The 15,278-nt window shown below is 41.2% G+C and overlaps 3 protein-coding genes across 8 annotated transcripts in view; 1 reads left to right on the forward strand and 2 right to left on the reverse strand.

Moving 5' to 3' along the window:
* Positions 1-766, reverse strand: part of frmpd3 (FERM and PDZ domain containing 3) — a 69,938-nt gene extending 69,172 nt beyond the window's left edge. For both annotated transcript variants that reach the window (XM_058649152.1, XM_058649150.1), the window contains exon 1: positions 679-766. The gene's annotated coding sequence lies outside the window, so the exon portion shown is untranslated. The remainder of the gene's footprint in view (positions 1-678) is intronic.
* Positions 1-15,278, forward strand: part of si:ch211-153b23.7 (uncharacterized) — a 147,472-nt gene that overhangs the window by 73,898 nt on the left and 58,296 nt on the right. For all 5 annotated transcript variants that reach the window (XM_058649154.1, XM_058649153.1, XM_058649156.1 and 2 more), the window contains one exon: positions 68-146. In XM_058649154.1, the coding sequence (XP_058505137.1) occupies positions 68-146 (79 nt within the window). The remainder of the gene's footprint in view (positions 1-67; positions 147-15,278) is intronic.
* On the reverse strand, positions 10,488-13,398 carry LOC131472227 (nucleoside diphosphate kinase homolog 5-like). Its single transcript, XM_058649162.1, has 5 exons — positions 13,030-13,398; positions 12,427-12,632; positions 12,136-12,236; positions 11,938-12,056; positions 10,488-11,787 (listed from the first exon to the last, which is right to left on the reverse strand). The coding sequence occupies exons 1-5, from the start codon at positions 13,153-13,155 to the stop codon at positions 11,695-11,697; spliced, it is 645 nt and encodes a 214-aa protein (XP_058505145.1). The 5' UTR covers positions 13,156-13,398; the 3' UTR covers positions 10,488-11,694.

Genomic DNA, 15,278 nt, shown 5'->3' on the forward strand with positions numbered 1-15,278 from the left:
TCAATGCTGCAGTGTGTGCTTTCTCAGTGTGCGAAGGTTCACATGCCATTTTCCTCTCTGTCCCCAGGCGTTTAGCTGGATAGACATAGACACTGGCTTGGCTTGGCGTAGCTCCCCACCAGCACCCATCCTGCTCTCCAGCTCAGGTAAGCACCCCTTCAACAAAGTCCTTGTTGGCATTTTTTCCAACCACTTCCTAACCAACGTGGAATGTGAAGTGAATATAGGAATCATAAATTAAAAAAAAAAGACACTGAAGGAAAAACAAAGGCAAATGGTCACTCCTCAACAGAATCCAAGAATATGGCTCTCATGTAAATCATATGAAATGCCTTCTTTTTCGCCTTCTCCTGCTCCCTCGCTCTTCATTCCCACTGCCATTCCCAAGACATCCGATGATATTGGACCATGTCTTCCAAGAGACATGTTCCATTATCATTCTGCCACAGAGCACATCCACAGACCCGTCTATCTTCTAATCAATAGCCATGCAGCACAGCCGACAAGCATAAACAACACGCATATTGCAAAACCTTCATTAAATAATCAAAACAACAGATGAGCGCCGATGACAAAGTCATTTATATGTTAGGCATTACACAGATGATTCTTTCACGTCCGCACAGATTGGTATGGATGAAAATAAAACCGAACAGCCACAGCTGTGTTGCCTCTTACCTGTGCGTCTCTGTGGTGGTCCTTTTCACTGTGGCTGTGTTTCATGAAGACCCTCGGTCTACACAGCCATGCCCTCCTAAATGGGCATGTATCTGTGGGGCAGATCAGAGGTCTGTCTTCTATCGGTCAGCCCAGAGAAAAAGAGGGATGAAGGATCAGAGAGTCCTCCCAACAGGCTACCCCATCAAACACATCTCCTTGTGTCTCCTGTTCTCCCGGGTCATTCCAGCCTGCCCCTCAGCAACTGCAGAGTCAGGGAGCGATCGTTCAGGGGGGATGGGAGGTACTTAGAAGACTGGAGCGGACATGGAACGGCAAGCATAGCACCTCCTCCTACATGTCTGACTGCAGCCAGTGAACCTACTACAGCTGGAGCCTCTGCGCGCCTCCCATTTTCGTCCCGTGGATGTGTGTGTTTGAGTGTGTGCGTTGTTTTGTGTGTGCTTGCTCATCAGTGCTGGCTCCACTCTGCACTGTTTGAGGATACTCGCTCTCTTCTCCGGCTGTTACTGCTGCCAGTGGCACTGAGACGCTGAGGCAGTGTGAGAGAGGGAGGGGGAGAGAGAGAGAGAGAGAGAGAGAGGTGTGTGTGTGTGTGAAGCAGGGAGAGAAGAATGGCACGGGAGGGTGTAGGAATGATTTCCCTCTGATCAGTACCAGTATGTGTGTGTGTGTGCATGTTTACAGTGTAAACCTATATTCCTGTAAGCCCTTCGTATGTTAACAAACTGCCTGAGACGTGTGCAGCATGAATTCACATGCAGTCTGACATACACAGAGAGGAACACCTTGTTATATGCAGCAGGTTCTCTTCTTTTATCAATGTATCAAAACCCCCACGGGAACCTGGAACCAGAATTGACAGTCAACTGCCTCTCTGGATGTCTGTGGGGAATGCACATCCTTGTCACTGCAGAGGATCCACTGGAGAGGAGAGTGAATTTAAAGGCCCCCGCAATGGAACGCCCGTCCTAAAGGAGCTAAACGGAGAGAAATAAACCCCAGACGAAAAAGGGAGAAAGACAAGGGGTGAAATGTTGAGGCTGACTTTCACTGACAGTGTTTTGTTCCACGAGCTGTCTGTCTGTTCAGCTTTCACTGCCTCAAGACGGATAGAATAGAGAGGAATAAAGGGGAGCGGACAGGAGGAAGGGATTGTGAGATTGACGGTGGAAGAAGCAGAGAGAAGAAAAAATAGAGAGAACTGTAGGCACTAAGAATTTTTCCATCAGATAAAAAAAACCAGGGACATTTACAAAGCACAAGGAGAGCATACTAAACAACCCTCTTCATCTTGTCCCTTGTTCTTTTTTCTACGCTAGAAAAGTCTTTCCTTATCTTTGCTTCCTCTGTATACCTTTGTCTTGGGTGGAATACTGTATTTCCTCTCCGCTGGCAATGATTTCAGCTTGAAACTGGGTAGATGTAGAAATAGCATAAAAATAAAAAGCCGAGGTTCCCCATCAATGTGACAGAGAAGGCGATCAACAGTTTCCGGGCCCAGCCAAAGTAAAAATGTCTAGACACACATACAGTGAAAAGACTTTCTTGTTTGGCAGGATGCTCAGGCCTGCAGACAGCCCTGCTTGCAGCATTATGTGACTGGAATGAGAGGACTGTCCAAAGAGACTATACTGCTGCTGCAGAGCACATACCGTACATAAGTCTCTTTCTGTGTTCTACATACTGAACTCTGTCACATAAAATAAATTCTTCTCTCATATACCAGTCATGACCAATCGCAGCTCAAAAAGACTGCATTTTTTTGAACCTGCAGTTGCAAAAATACAAATTCTGGAAAGGACTCAAAACCTGAAAACCAAGTTATTGATTAACAGATTAATTTCAATGTGTGTGGGCTACACTGTGGCACGACGTCTTACATTGTAAGTGTTTCGACCAATGGCCTTTCTATCTGGAGTTTGAGTGTTCTCGCTTTATTTGCATTGGACTCTCTCTGTTTATTTTGGTTTCCTCCTCCCACTGTCCAAAAACATGCAGATTGAGGATTAGGATAAGTGAAAACTCTAAACTCACAATAGGTGTGAATGCAAGTGTGAGGTGTTGTTAATCTCTGTATGTTGGCCCTGTGCTGGACTGGTGACATGCCTAGGTTATAGCTTGCTTTTTGCACAATGTTAGCTGTGATGAGCTCCGGCCTGTGACTCTCTAGAGGACAAAGCAGGTGAAGGTGAATGAATGGATCATAATGTATCTCACAGCAAAAGTTTAGTGTAGCCTTTCTGAATCCAGACCTAATCCCTCAGGGAAACAGATTTCTAATGACCTGGCATCTGTCTTTAAATGAAATGCCTGATGCTCCGCCGTGTTAATCTAACTCTGTAATCTGCTGCTAAATCAGGAGTGAGCCAAGGCAGTGACCACGGCAATCTCAGAGAGAGGAGAGACAGCCTCATGAAGTGTGTGTGTGTGGGTAATTATGCATGAGGAAGACACTTAGTGCTGCGTTGGATGTTGGCGATGAACTAACAGATGGTAATTCCCTCCCGCTTCTGCATTCCTGGAAGACCTCTAAATTCCAAATGCACTGGAACCAGCACATCACCTTCTCTCAGTCGTACAAATATGCTCCAGCACTGAATAAACCCTGGCTTTAATGGGCATTTTGCTCTAATGCTGCTGTGCAACGGTTGACAATGCAGCTCCAACAGGAACATACACTGATAAATCAGGATCATGCAAGCTCGATGGACTATAGGGAAGTTAAAAAAAAAGGAAGATGGTGAACACTTACTTCCAAAACTTTACCCTGAAGCAGCCTGAGAGCTGAGATCTCAGTTGGATCTCAGAATTTGTGACTGTAAAAAACTAAATACTGTGCACAATGACTTAATTCTGACCAGAGGAAGATGCACACCAGATCGAAACCTTGTGTCCTCTACACAGTTTTGTGTAGTGTTCAGGCTCTACCTCCCTTTGCATGTTGTAATCTGCCAGCCTTGCACCTTCAGAAGAAAGAAGTAATGCAAGTATAATCGCCTACTGTCAACATAAAACTAAGCACTTGTGCAGCAATAACTAAATACTATTGACAAATATTAATTAAATGCAGATATATTAGTCTGATCCATCAAACAAAATAAGCAAATGCAGCATCAGCAATCTCTGTACAACACAGTTGAAACAATAATGGTGGTAGAGCAGTCTACAATCGTCTATGTGTATTCAAATCCTTAAGTATCCATGTCCAAAGCTGTTCAAGACAATAGGAAAAGCTTATTGAATGTAATGAATATAAATAAGGACTATGCAGTTGATTCCCTGCAACCATCAGGCCTTCATTCTGATTTTAAAAAAAAGTGTCACTATAGTGCCATCGCACACACACAGTAATAAAATGCAAAATGTCAACAGACTGCTATAACCACAAACCTCAACTCAAACCAGTTGTGGGCTATAACTTGGGTTATCAGTCTCTGTCGGTGGGAGAAATCAGACAAACAGAGCTCATAAATCTGTTTTGCCATTGGCTTTTTGCTTTTTAGCAAAAATGACACGTAAAGGTTTTATTATTTACACCCTGTTGCTGTTGTCATATTTCAGTGTCAAAATGAGACACAGTAGAGTTAAGGCCGAAGCAGATATATTATGTTCGCACATGATTCATTTGGAGTCAACCACGCCATCCATTCACCTAAAACCTTCCACTCTGCACTTGCACAATTAAAATAGGGCCTGTTAAGTGAGAGCCTCTTGCGCTAAAGTGTTATTCCAAATGTTATGCTGCCAGCTAACCTAGGTCTTATGAATTTCTCCCGGATGGTTGTCAGTGGTTGTCGGTGTCTTGCTGCTGTCACTGTGAACACACAATGCTGCTCTGACTGGAAATGCCACCTGACACTCAGGATCTTGACTCCTGGGAGATGTGGTTGCATGGAGATGAGAAATTATCCCAGCTGTTGATGGGAGGCATGTGACTGGTAGCCCACTTGAGTTGGAAATTGGCCATGATCAGGATAATTGTCTTGTTGTTGAACCCCTTTCCCTTCTTTGTGGGATTTTAGGCCCTCGGTGCCTCATTATACTTTTTCTTCATCTCCATGCAGCAGCACCTGATACTGGCTTCAAAGCCAAATGGTTGCTTGCGCATACAGTTGTGAGTCTCTCTGCACAGTCTGACATCCTTGCACTGCACAAAGGAGACCATGACCTCCTCCTTAACTCATGTCATATACACTATACTTCACTATAGTGTCCAAAAAGGCATATCTGCATAGTTTGTCAGCTAGCTGTATCAAGGAAAATCTACTACACATTATAAGATCGTCAACTACAGCCACACTGTAACCAAGCTGTTTGGGTTTACTTACTGTGTCTACCTTTAGTTGGAGAAAGTTATAGCTGCACCATCTGATGCTTACAAGGTATGGGATCATAAAGAGAAGCCCCAGGTTCCTGAATTCCCCAGGAAAAATAGGTGATTGTTAGTGAAGGTAAAGTGAACTTCTGCAAAGTTTCAATGAACAGACGCCAGCAGTGGATCTGGAATGATGATCCACAGCCCGTCATAGATGATGAAAATCATCCAGAACCAGATGAAGGTGATGGCCTCCTTCACCCCAGCAATACTGGACCCAAATACTGCAGGTCTGCATCTGATAAATCTTAGATTTGTAAAGAGAGAAAAGCTTCACTGTGCTATGCTGTCTCTCAGCTGCGATGTCAAGGCACTAACACACACATACTGTACATGCACCATTACACACTTACTGATAAGAGTGGTTCATATTTATTAAAATGGGGGGGGGAACTTTGATTCATAGTGTGATGATGCAAAGGACATGATTATTAATTCTCACATGGGAAGACCCCAAATTTTGGGAATCTCTGTCCAGATCCTTTAATAGTGTTAATGTAATATATGTAATGTTGAAGCAGTATAGATAGTTAAAATATAAAGGTAATGAATAGTTCACATGCATTATAGATATAGAAAAGATGAAAGTATTCAATATTTAAAGTAATATAATTATCGTGCAACGTAAACAAAGTTAAACCAAATCAATATTTAACAGGGAGGGGAATTGCACATGTAAGACATTCTGACATACATGTTAAATTGCAGTTACATGAATTAAAAGATGTGTTTCATGTGGTCTATTGAGAGCAGTGCTGGTTGTACAGAATTAGAATTAAAATTAGAAAGCGTCAATTGTCCTTGTACAGAATATACAATGGAAAAGAGTGTCAAGGCAATAACACCAACACAAAAAAGATCAATCCGACAACAACAGAACAGGCAACATAAACAATCATAAGATGAAGATAACCCAGCTAAAAGTAATTAAAAGATTAGAAATTGACAAATCAATGAATGTTGCACATGAATAAATCAATTTTCACATATCTAACACGATTGCAAATTTAGCAGCCTGAGGCCCCATGGATAGAAGAGTCCGCTTGTCCTAAACCTTATGCTCATGTGTCTCCTGCCAGAGGGCAGGAGGGAGAACAGCGAGCAATCTTTGATAATTCTCCTGGCTCTGTTTAGACACAGAGAGAGCTGGAGACTTCCTCCCGCGAAAGAAGAGAGTAGTCGATGGTTTTCTCTGCCATTTTTATTACGCTGTGAAGAGCTTTCCTGTCAGTGGCTTCACAGCCAGAAAACCACACTGAGATGCAGTATGTCAGCGACAGGGCGACATCTCTATCATGATGTAGGTTTGTTTTGAACGTTCACACACACACACACACACACACACACACACAATACGGGCACTAACGCACATACCAACAATAGGCGCTGTAACAAAGAGCCAGAAGTTGCTGCATCTAAGCATGTCGCCATCATCTCTTCCTGCAGGTTCTATAGAGACATTATGGTTTAGAACTGCAGTATGAAGTTGCGTAAATCTGGAAGTTGTCTAAATGTGAAGATAAAACAAATACAGTATATTATTGGATTTGAATACATTTGGGGTGAACAGACAAATACACTCATCAAAAGTAAAAGAAAGAAGTAAAACGTCATTGTCCTTTAGTTAATATGATCTGTTGCCTTCCAATTTAATAGCTTTTCTGCAGTTCACTGTCCAATGCGACCATTTCATTACAATGATTGCATTTCATTCCATTCACTGTCTCACTCTTTCAATCCTGTTTCAATGTATTCTTGTGATAATGCAGTGTTGACAGTCAGCTGTATTTCCTAATTTTGACTGAGAGATCGTGTGCACTAGTACGTAAGTAAGCACATTGTACAAGCTTAGAAAATGAAAGTCAACATCAAATTGAGATCAGTAAATGTTATGTAATATAATGTTGTTGTTTTTTTGCATGAGTAAACTTGGTTCATGTAATCATTTTAATAGCATGGATATTATGAATGGACATTCAAATTGTCTCTTGATCCTTTCATTTCATTTTATTCATACTCAGTAAATACAAAATGTCTCCTCTCTAATTTGCAGGCTTTAATCTAAATCTGAGCCTTCTACTTTTATTTCTTTTTACACAAGAGCAAACGAGCAAATGATGAACACATACAGTTTGATCGACTGTATACACTTGGCTTTACCGCGTCCAAGTGTTGATTTGAAGAAAATTCAGATCGCAAAATCTTAAGATTCGTGCTCACAAATGCTAGACTGAGGCACAGGTACACACTGAAACACACAAAGTGTGTTAATGATGACCCTGCCCGATGGTGTAACTATAGGCGGTGCTGCAGGTGCAGCTGCAGCACCGCCGTGTGGAGAGGTGGACCTGGGGTTTATAGTTTATGCTGTGCTAAAGAGTTTGTGTTCCACATTGGGGTCACCTGTCAATGAAAATTGAACTCCATGACTTGTCTCAGTTAGCCTGTGTAGTGCATCAACAGTGGAAACTCCATGGCACCATTGATGCGCAGCTCGAGAAGGACGTGCGTAAAGCTGTGTTCTTTTGGAGACAAGCGATGGAGCAACAACTATACAGTGGAATATTGTACACATTTTTTATTTGTGCAATATTCCACTGTATAGTTATAGCATTTAATGGCTTTTTGTCACAGTCAGTGGTCATTTCAGCACTATAGTGATATTGGACAGCTCCTCTGCTGTGGCTCAGTGTTTCACCGCTCAGTACTGTCGCTGTCCATGGTTCTGATCACTTCCTCTTTAACCTCTCCTCTCTACTTTTCCAACAGTAGCCAAAGTAAAATCCACATTGTTGTTTAATGTAATAATACAGTATATACTGTGTGTGTGTGTTTGCTAATAGTAACTCCCATTTACAAGATTCAAGATTCTTTTATTGTCATGTACTCTGTAACAATGCAACATTATTACTAGTAGTGAAATTCTTTGTGCTCAGTGTAGCCTCGACTTTACAGAGTAGTAAAGGACCCGTCATAAAAGCTTGCACTGGCGCCTGTCGTTGCTTGGAGAAGGTGCTGATTGTGATTGTAAGACTTTAAAGGCTTTGCTCTCGACAGCATGGAGGCTGAGCATTGAATTAACATTTAACTTTTATCTCTTCTGGTCTCTGTGGTTTACAACTGTGTGTAGCTCGTACATACAATACAGATGTGGGGTGATGGTGGATCAGTGGTAGAGCAAATTGTCTTTCAACTCGTGGGTTGTGCATTCAATTCCCGGGTCTGCTAGTAAACCAGCTTTGAGTGGTCATCAAGACTAGAAAAGCGCTATATAAATACAGACCATTTACCGTTTACGTGCATGCAGACGACTCACGGACAGATTATGTAGCTCCATCATCTTTCGTCAGTCACATCTGTGCTACAGATGAATGTACACACATGACGATTGCCCTGATTATTTGACAGTGGTCAGGTGTTACACAGTCCCGCTGTTGGCAGCTCTGTGCATCTATTGGATTTCATGAGTGGCTGAGCAATGAAAACAGAACGAAATCAGACAGTTAATATCCACATTGACCTCAGGCTGAGCCGACTCAGCTGTAGGTTACTGCCTAATGATATATTGACTGATTTCTTTGATTAAGTGAGGACAAGGTTTAAAGTGAAAACATACGGACCCCCCCAAAAAAGGAAAACAGTGTTCTTCACTCTAAATGTAAGGGAGGGCATTTGTGATGGGAATATTGAGTTTGAGGATTTGAGGAAAGGGCCCATTTATTTTCCTCTTACTTTCAATGGTAATGTTGTATTTAGGTTATTAAATGGGACGCTGTATCTCTCATACTCATTATCAATTAAGGTGACTCGCAGCAAAAAGTTGTCTTGTTCGAATGCCAGTTTAATTTAAGGCAGATTCATTCAACCACAGAGGGGGCAGCATGAAAAGCTATTAATGTTGAGATCCTTATAACACAACCATCTATGGAATTGCATTTGTGGCCCAACCATTCCCAGTAAATTCACTAGGAATTTGTAAAAGGCTCTCAGTCAGCCCTTGTTCTTTATAGGGAGGGAACTAACAGAGTTGAAAACAAACAAAACAAACAAACATATATATATATATATATATATATATATATATATATATATATATATATATATACTGTGCCTTCATATACAGTCTCTGTGCTATGGTGAGGGAGGTGCTTCCCACTGAGCCTTTTCTGTGCTTTTATAGTCATCCACCAAATCCCAACATGTCAGAAAGAACAGTCACACAGTGGTGTGGGTGTTTGTGTGTCTGATTTCGGTGAAACCAATCATGCTGCACTAAAACAATAAAAGCACATAGCCAAGGGCACTGTCCTTTGAAAAGTAAGAGTGAATGAATGTGGTTTACTTTAACAAACAAGACATCTCCTCCTCCTATAGGCCAGGCCCCTCAAGGACTTGGCCGTTCTTGTTTCATGGGAATTAATCTAAAAATAGCTTCTGGCGCTTTAGCCGGTCAGAGAGCAGCTCATCAGACAGACACAAAGCAGGCATGTTAGTACAGAACCAAGGGCTCCCTGGATCCTGAAATGGTCCCAGAACAATTTGAGGCACTTTTCGGAAACCAACACAGAACAACCTTGCGCCTCCTCCCTTTTGTGACAACAACAGGAGGTCCGTTTATTACTGATTACAACTGACAGTCTTGCAGAGCTGCAAGAGCGAACAGTAGGTTGGCAAATGCCAAACTTTATGTCAGAGGATGAATCAGCTGCATTTACCAGCACGCAGGGTGTGGCCCCACAAATGGCTACACTATAGCTTCTTATATATAGCAGTCATTTGTTTAAGCGGATGAGACCACCAGATAAATGTGGAGATTCATGTATCAATTGGTTTTGATACTACACTATGTCCATTGTGATCATGGTCAGTGTATTGAAACTTTGTTTTACCGTGCAGTAGCACAGAGTGGAGATATTATTGTGTGAATAAAGTGACTGTTTTTGAAAGTGTTTTTTGGCTGACTATTAAACACACACCTAGCAAAAAGTTGAGTCTCATTTCTGTCTACAGTATGACCTTGTGCACATGTCTTTGTTTCATTGGTTTGCTCTAATCTCGAGATCGTGACTTAATTATCCCGTATCTCTTGATAAAAAAAAAAAAATTAATGGATTTTCAAGGTCACAACTTCAACCTAATTGTTGCTACTCTAATGAAAAGCAAGTGTAGTAGACCCGGCAGTTAAGCCCCACTGTTAGCAGACAGATTGAAGTGCAAAGAACAGACAGACGGAGAGATCACAACTGTTAATCACATTAGAGTCCACATTTCTCAGCATTTAAATTCCAGACACAGTTCCAGAATGTAGCGATTAAATTATAATGCACATTTTGTGCGATAAAGCAGCAAGATAACTCAAAAATGATCACAAGTACAGAGTTTGATTTAGATTTTTGATATTTTAATGTGGAGGTTTTTGACTACTGGTGCTGTAAATCATGTTTTGATGAGCTGGTCCTTGTGTGACAAGGAGTGAAGTGATGCATAGTTTTATTTTACTGCAGAGGACATATGACGGTGCATGTTTGAAAACATTTTTCTATAAAAGGCCCTGCAGATGAAATAAGAAATATGTTTTTAAAATAACTTCACAGCGTACACTTACGTTCTCTTTGATGCTGCTGTTGTGTTCCTGTTGGGATTTTGTATTTCAACTGCGGCCACCCTGTCCTGGGTTCTGATTGGAGTTATGGCAGACTCAAATTTCCAGCATGGGGATAATGAGGTTGGGTTCTGTGAAACATCGTGGCTGTGTTGGCAGTTCTCCAAGGGCTGTGTCTAAAAATGTCACACTTAGTGACTGTCATGTGCTGATTAGTTGCGGATTGCAAAACCTGTCAGTGACGATTAAGCTTTTATAATTTTGTATATAATATCATGTTGTGTACTAGGTAAGGCATTTCCTTTTTGTCCTATTGAAGTCATTTGGGCCCTGTGATGGACTGGCAACCTGTCCAGGGTGTACGCTGCCTTTCGCCCTGTCACCGGGGACTGGCACCAGCGCCCTCCTGTGACTGTCACGTGGAGGATAAAGCGGTAGAAGATGGATGGATGGATGGATGAAGTCATTTGTTGGGTGCTCGTGGGATACACAATGTTAAGTAGCGATGTATCGCAATAGTCAGTTTCATGATACTGTGAAAACAATTGATGTCATTGTTCTTTCTGACGTATTGGAATTTGTCTTTGGCAAAAACTGAAGCTTTATTTCAGCTGCAGTAAGGGAAAGCCTATAGAGACCATAATTCCATGCATACTGATTATCCTGTGAGCTCCACTCGGAGCCTCTGTAGTGAAAATGGTGCCAGTGTGGACGGTTGTATATGGTCCCCCTAAGCAATCTAGAGTGGGCGAAGGAGGAGCAAAACATTTCATGCGTGTAACTGATCCCATTACTGCAAGACCAGCTGTCTGCAATCAGAATGCATCACACTCACCACTGTCGGTTGGACTTGTTATCTCGATAGAAACATATTGTGAGATTTCAAATTCATTACGTGTAACACACATATAACAAATACGGCATGTAACACACTTTTTTTTTAATTAATTAACCATAATTTAAGTCTTTGAGTGTCTGTGTGTGTGATAATATCACAACTATATTGTAGGCAGACTGTTATCCTGATTCCCGTCTTTCAGTGTTCGCCATTCTGCTTTTTTACAGGGACTCCATCACATATTTGTGGGTTGTTTGGACTGTTTTGCATCAACCAATCAGCAAGCCAAACCTATCCAAACGAGAGTGCAAAAAATAAATTACAATGACCCCAGGTGCACAGGCGGCAAGCAACACAGTGCAACACAATGCAGTAAACATCGGCAAATGAATGAATCTGTCCATGCTTTTATCTCAAAAATGTTGAGCACAGAATACTTACACAAGGGTTGAGTGGCTTGTGCTTGCAGAGCTCAGTGAGTCCGCGCAGCAGAGTTGGGTTAACATATCTGTTCAGATATTCTTCAGTCGCCTCTTTTGAAGGAATTGACTCAATTACAGCTGCAGAGAGGAAATAAGTTAGGAACAAAATGATTGTATGTGTGTAGTATCACCTTCACGCTATGTGTGTTTTACTTACAGTTTGGGAACATGAATTTGATCTCTCTCTCAGCTGCATGAAATGACTTGCTGCCATGGAGTGCGTTTTTCAGGTCAGAAGTGCCATATTTTGCTCTAAGGCTGGGGGGAAAAAATAATCATGTTAATACTCTTGTTTTTCTACAATTTCCTTGGTTTTTCTGGGCACAAACATTTACTCGTCTACTTCAGACAATCAGCCCCAATATGCACTAACTCAAAATGGCAATGGTAATACGTTTTTGTATTTAAAAAAAAACAAAAACCCACAACACCAAGTCAACAAACTCACCAATCTGGATTAGTTTCTTTAGCCATATTGCTGTTGACCGGCCCTATAAGGGACTTCCAGTGTGCAACAGCATTGTGGCAGGCCAGAGTCATGGCAATGATGGGTCCAGAGCTCATGAAGCCGGTCAAGTCGGGAAAGAAGAACTTTCCATGCTGGTCTGCGTAGAAGTCGCTGCATTGCTCTAGACTTAGCTGCAGCCTCCGCTTCTGTCACAGGGATGGATAAAAGTGATCAGAATGATGCCAATAAGTGAAACCTACCAGAGAGAGTTAATCTCAGGAATTAAGAATTTTGAGCAGGGATTAAGAACTTTGACCCGTGGAGAGCAGCGTTACACCTCTCACTGGAAATTCTGCCGGGAACTAATAGAGGAAGAATTTTACACACTGGTATGAGGTGTCTCATTCACGGACAAACAAAGAGTAAAAAAGGGAGAACATCAGGGATGTCTTATACACAAACTATAGCCTCTAAAATCTTCATTCAGGTATGAAAAGTTGGATTGACCCCTGCCTTACACAATACAACACACACTGTGGATTAAAAAAGTGTCCATGTTAGACTCTCTTAACATTTTTAAATGAGAAAAAATATCAAACCTACCTGTAGAACAGTGAATCCAGATTTTAGGATAATGTCTTCAATCTCCTCACTTTTGTGGATGGCATCCGGTTTAATGATGGCCAGGGTTCTCTCCACATAAATGTGGGGATATACATTTCCGTCCATCTTTTCTTTTAGGGTTTTTATGGACTTACGTTGAATTAAATCATGCGACCCTCATGCGGAGGATAAAGTGGCAGACAATGAATGTACGATAAATTGGTTAAGTTGTAGCCGCTAATATAAAAACAAATTGGTTGAGTGGTTGGTTGACAGTTGATTGAATACAGTCGACTGAATACATCGCCAAGGATTCCAGTTCTTCTAGTTCATACCAGATCAAAGGCTTCAGTGGCTGATGTCAGCAATGAAGTCACACTTAGAATCCGCATGTCACAGCTAGAGCGGTGATACAGATCAAAGCTCATCACTCTGTGATCACACTGATGGCAAACTCCCAATCAACACAAAGCTAAGTGCTCCAAGCATTCTGTTGTGCATTCACTTGTCAGTCAACCGAGAGTCAGCCAAATTGCCCAGTCCCTTTGAGAGTGTTGACTGACATGTCATGAGAAAGTTAACAACTCAACAATTTTAAAAACTAAAACATTGTCAAGTTGTTGTTTTTTTACACCTCATTATACCGATCATTATAACTTTCTCTTCAAAGGAGTTCATCTCAGCGGTTAAATTATGGAACAACAGATGCAGAATGAAAAATATAAAATAAAAAAATGAAAATAATAATAATAGAATAAATAAAAGGATACATATAAGGATGAAGGACAGCCGTTTAATCCAGGGAAATGGTTATGTTTAAAGCCAGACATTATTGTGTTGTATGGAGAACATTTACAACATTGTATAAAATACTGAAAATATGTAAATATTTGGTGATTGGATAAAGTCATCTATACATTGAGTTGTGTGTAATAGGAATGGGGTAGGTACATGTAAGTTTATACGTCTGCCTACTCCTTTTCAAACATGGGACAAAATGTAAATGTGTTGTCATTGTAAATGTTGCACTTGTGTTTGAAAAAAAAAAAAATCTATACATAAACCAATAGCAGTACATATCAGGTGACTGACAAATGCAGCACATTTTTGATAAATGAGCTCATAATTATTGCTTCTTAAAGTGGTCGTTCAATAAAATTGGCAAGTTTTGCAGTGTACATCTGGCACTGCATTTCTGCTGTTTTATGTATTTGGCGTGAAAACTTGTTTCCCTCAGTTTTGGTGACAAACAACAAGCAGACTTTCTGGCCCGTTGCAGTTTGTCAGGCTTCAACACCCTCAGTCGATCTAAATCCCTCGGACTTGAGCCATCTGTCTGGAGCCAGCGAGTGGGACCGTAACTGTTTTACCTCAGGGCTCTACTCTTTGTTCCACTCAAACCAAGACGGTGATGTCGGTTGACCTTTATTGCTTGTGGAGTTTCCCGTAAGGCAGATGTTGCACTAAGACAACATTAATCCAAGGTCACCGAACCATTCTTGAGGTACCAGTCAAGTCATCTATGAATAAGTCACTGTGACAAGGCAGCGGACAGTAGTTAGAAATGAGTGAACGTTTAAGTAGCGCAAAAGTGCACTGAATTTACTAAGAAGAGTGGGTAACTGCCAGAATGGAGGCTGCTCAATGTAAAGCACTTGAAACAATAATTTCTAAGTGGTAGATGATGGTACTTTGGCTTCGAGGACATCAAAGGGAAAGATGTCAGAGGGAGCAAATTAATTCACACATCAGCAACAGAAGTGATGTAATATTCTAAACACTACGAGGGGTCCATGGTTGCCCAGGCATAAAAACATATAATGTTGTTTTGTTAATCTGAATCTGTCTTTTATACCAAACTTATGTTAACTTTCAATACATTTTGATTGAAATTGTATTGATACCAATGACATGAAAGAATATCGAAGCCCAACAAACGGACAACAATGTCTGTTTGTTGCTTAAATGCCGGATGACCCACAGTTTAACTCTTTGGTAACATTTTAGTTTTTCCACAAGAGAGCACTTCTAAAGGTCCAGTATGAATTCTTGCACACTGGACCTTAAAAGTGATAGCTAAGGTTTTTTTTGGAGTGTGTTTGTCTGAGGTTTTGGACCAAAGTAATTATTGATTCCATTTAAAAGTCCAGTTTGTGAGTTAGTGGTAGGACTGTAGATTTTGACAAACCTGCCCCAAGCGGGAACCACAGTGTTCTTCCCATACCAGAAAGGATGTCGTTCTTCTTCAT

The sequence above is a fragment of the Solea solea genome, chromosome 14 (genome assembly GCF_958295425.1).
Source record: "Solea solea chromosome 14, fSolSol10.1, whole genome shotgun sequence".
NCBI lineage: Eukaryota > Metazoa > Chordata > Actinopteri > Pleuronectiformes > Soleidae > Solea > Solea solea.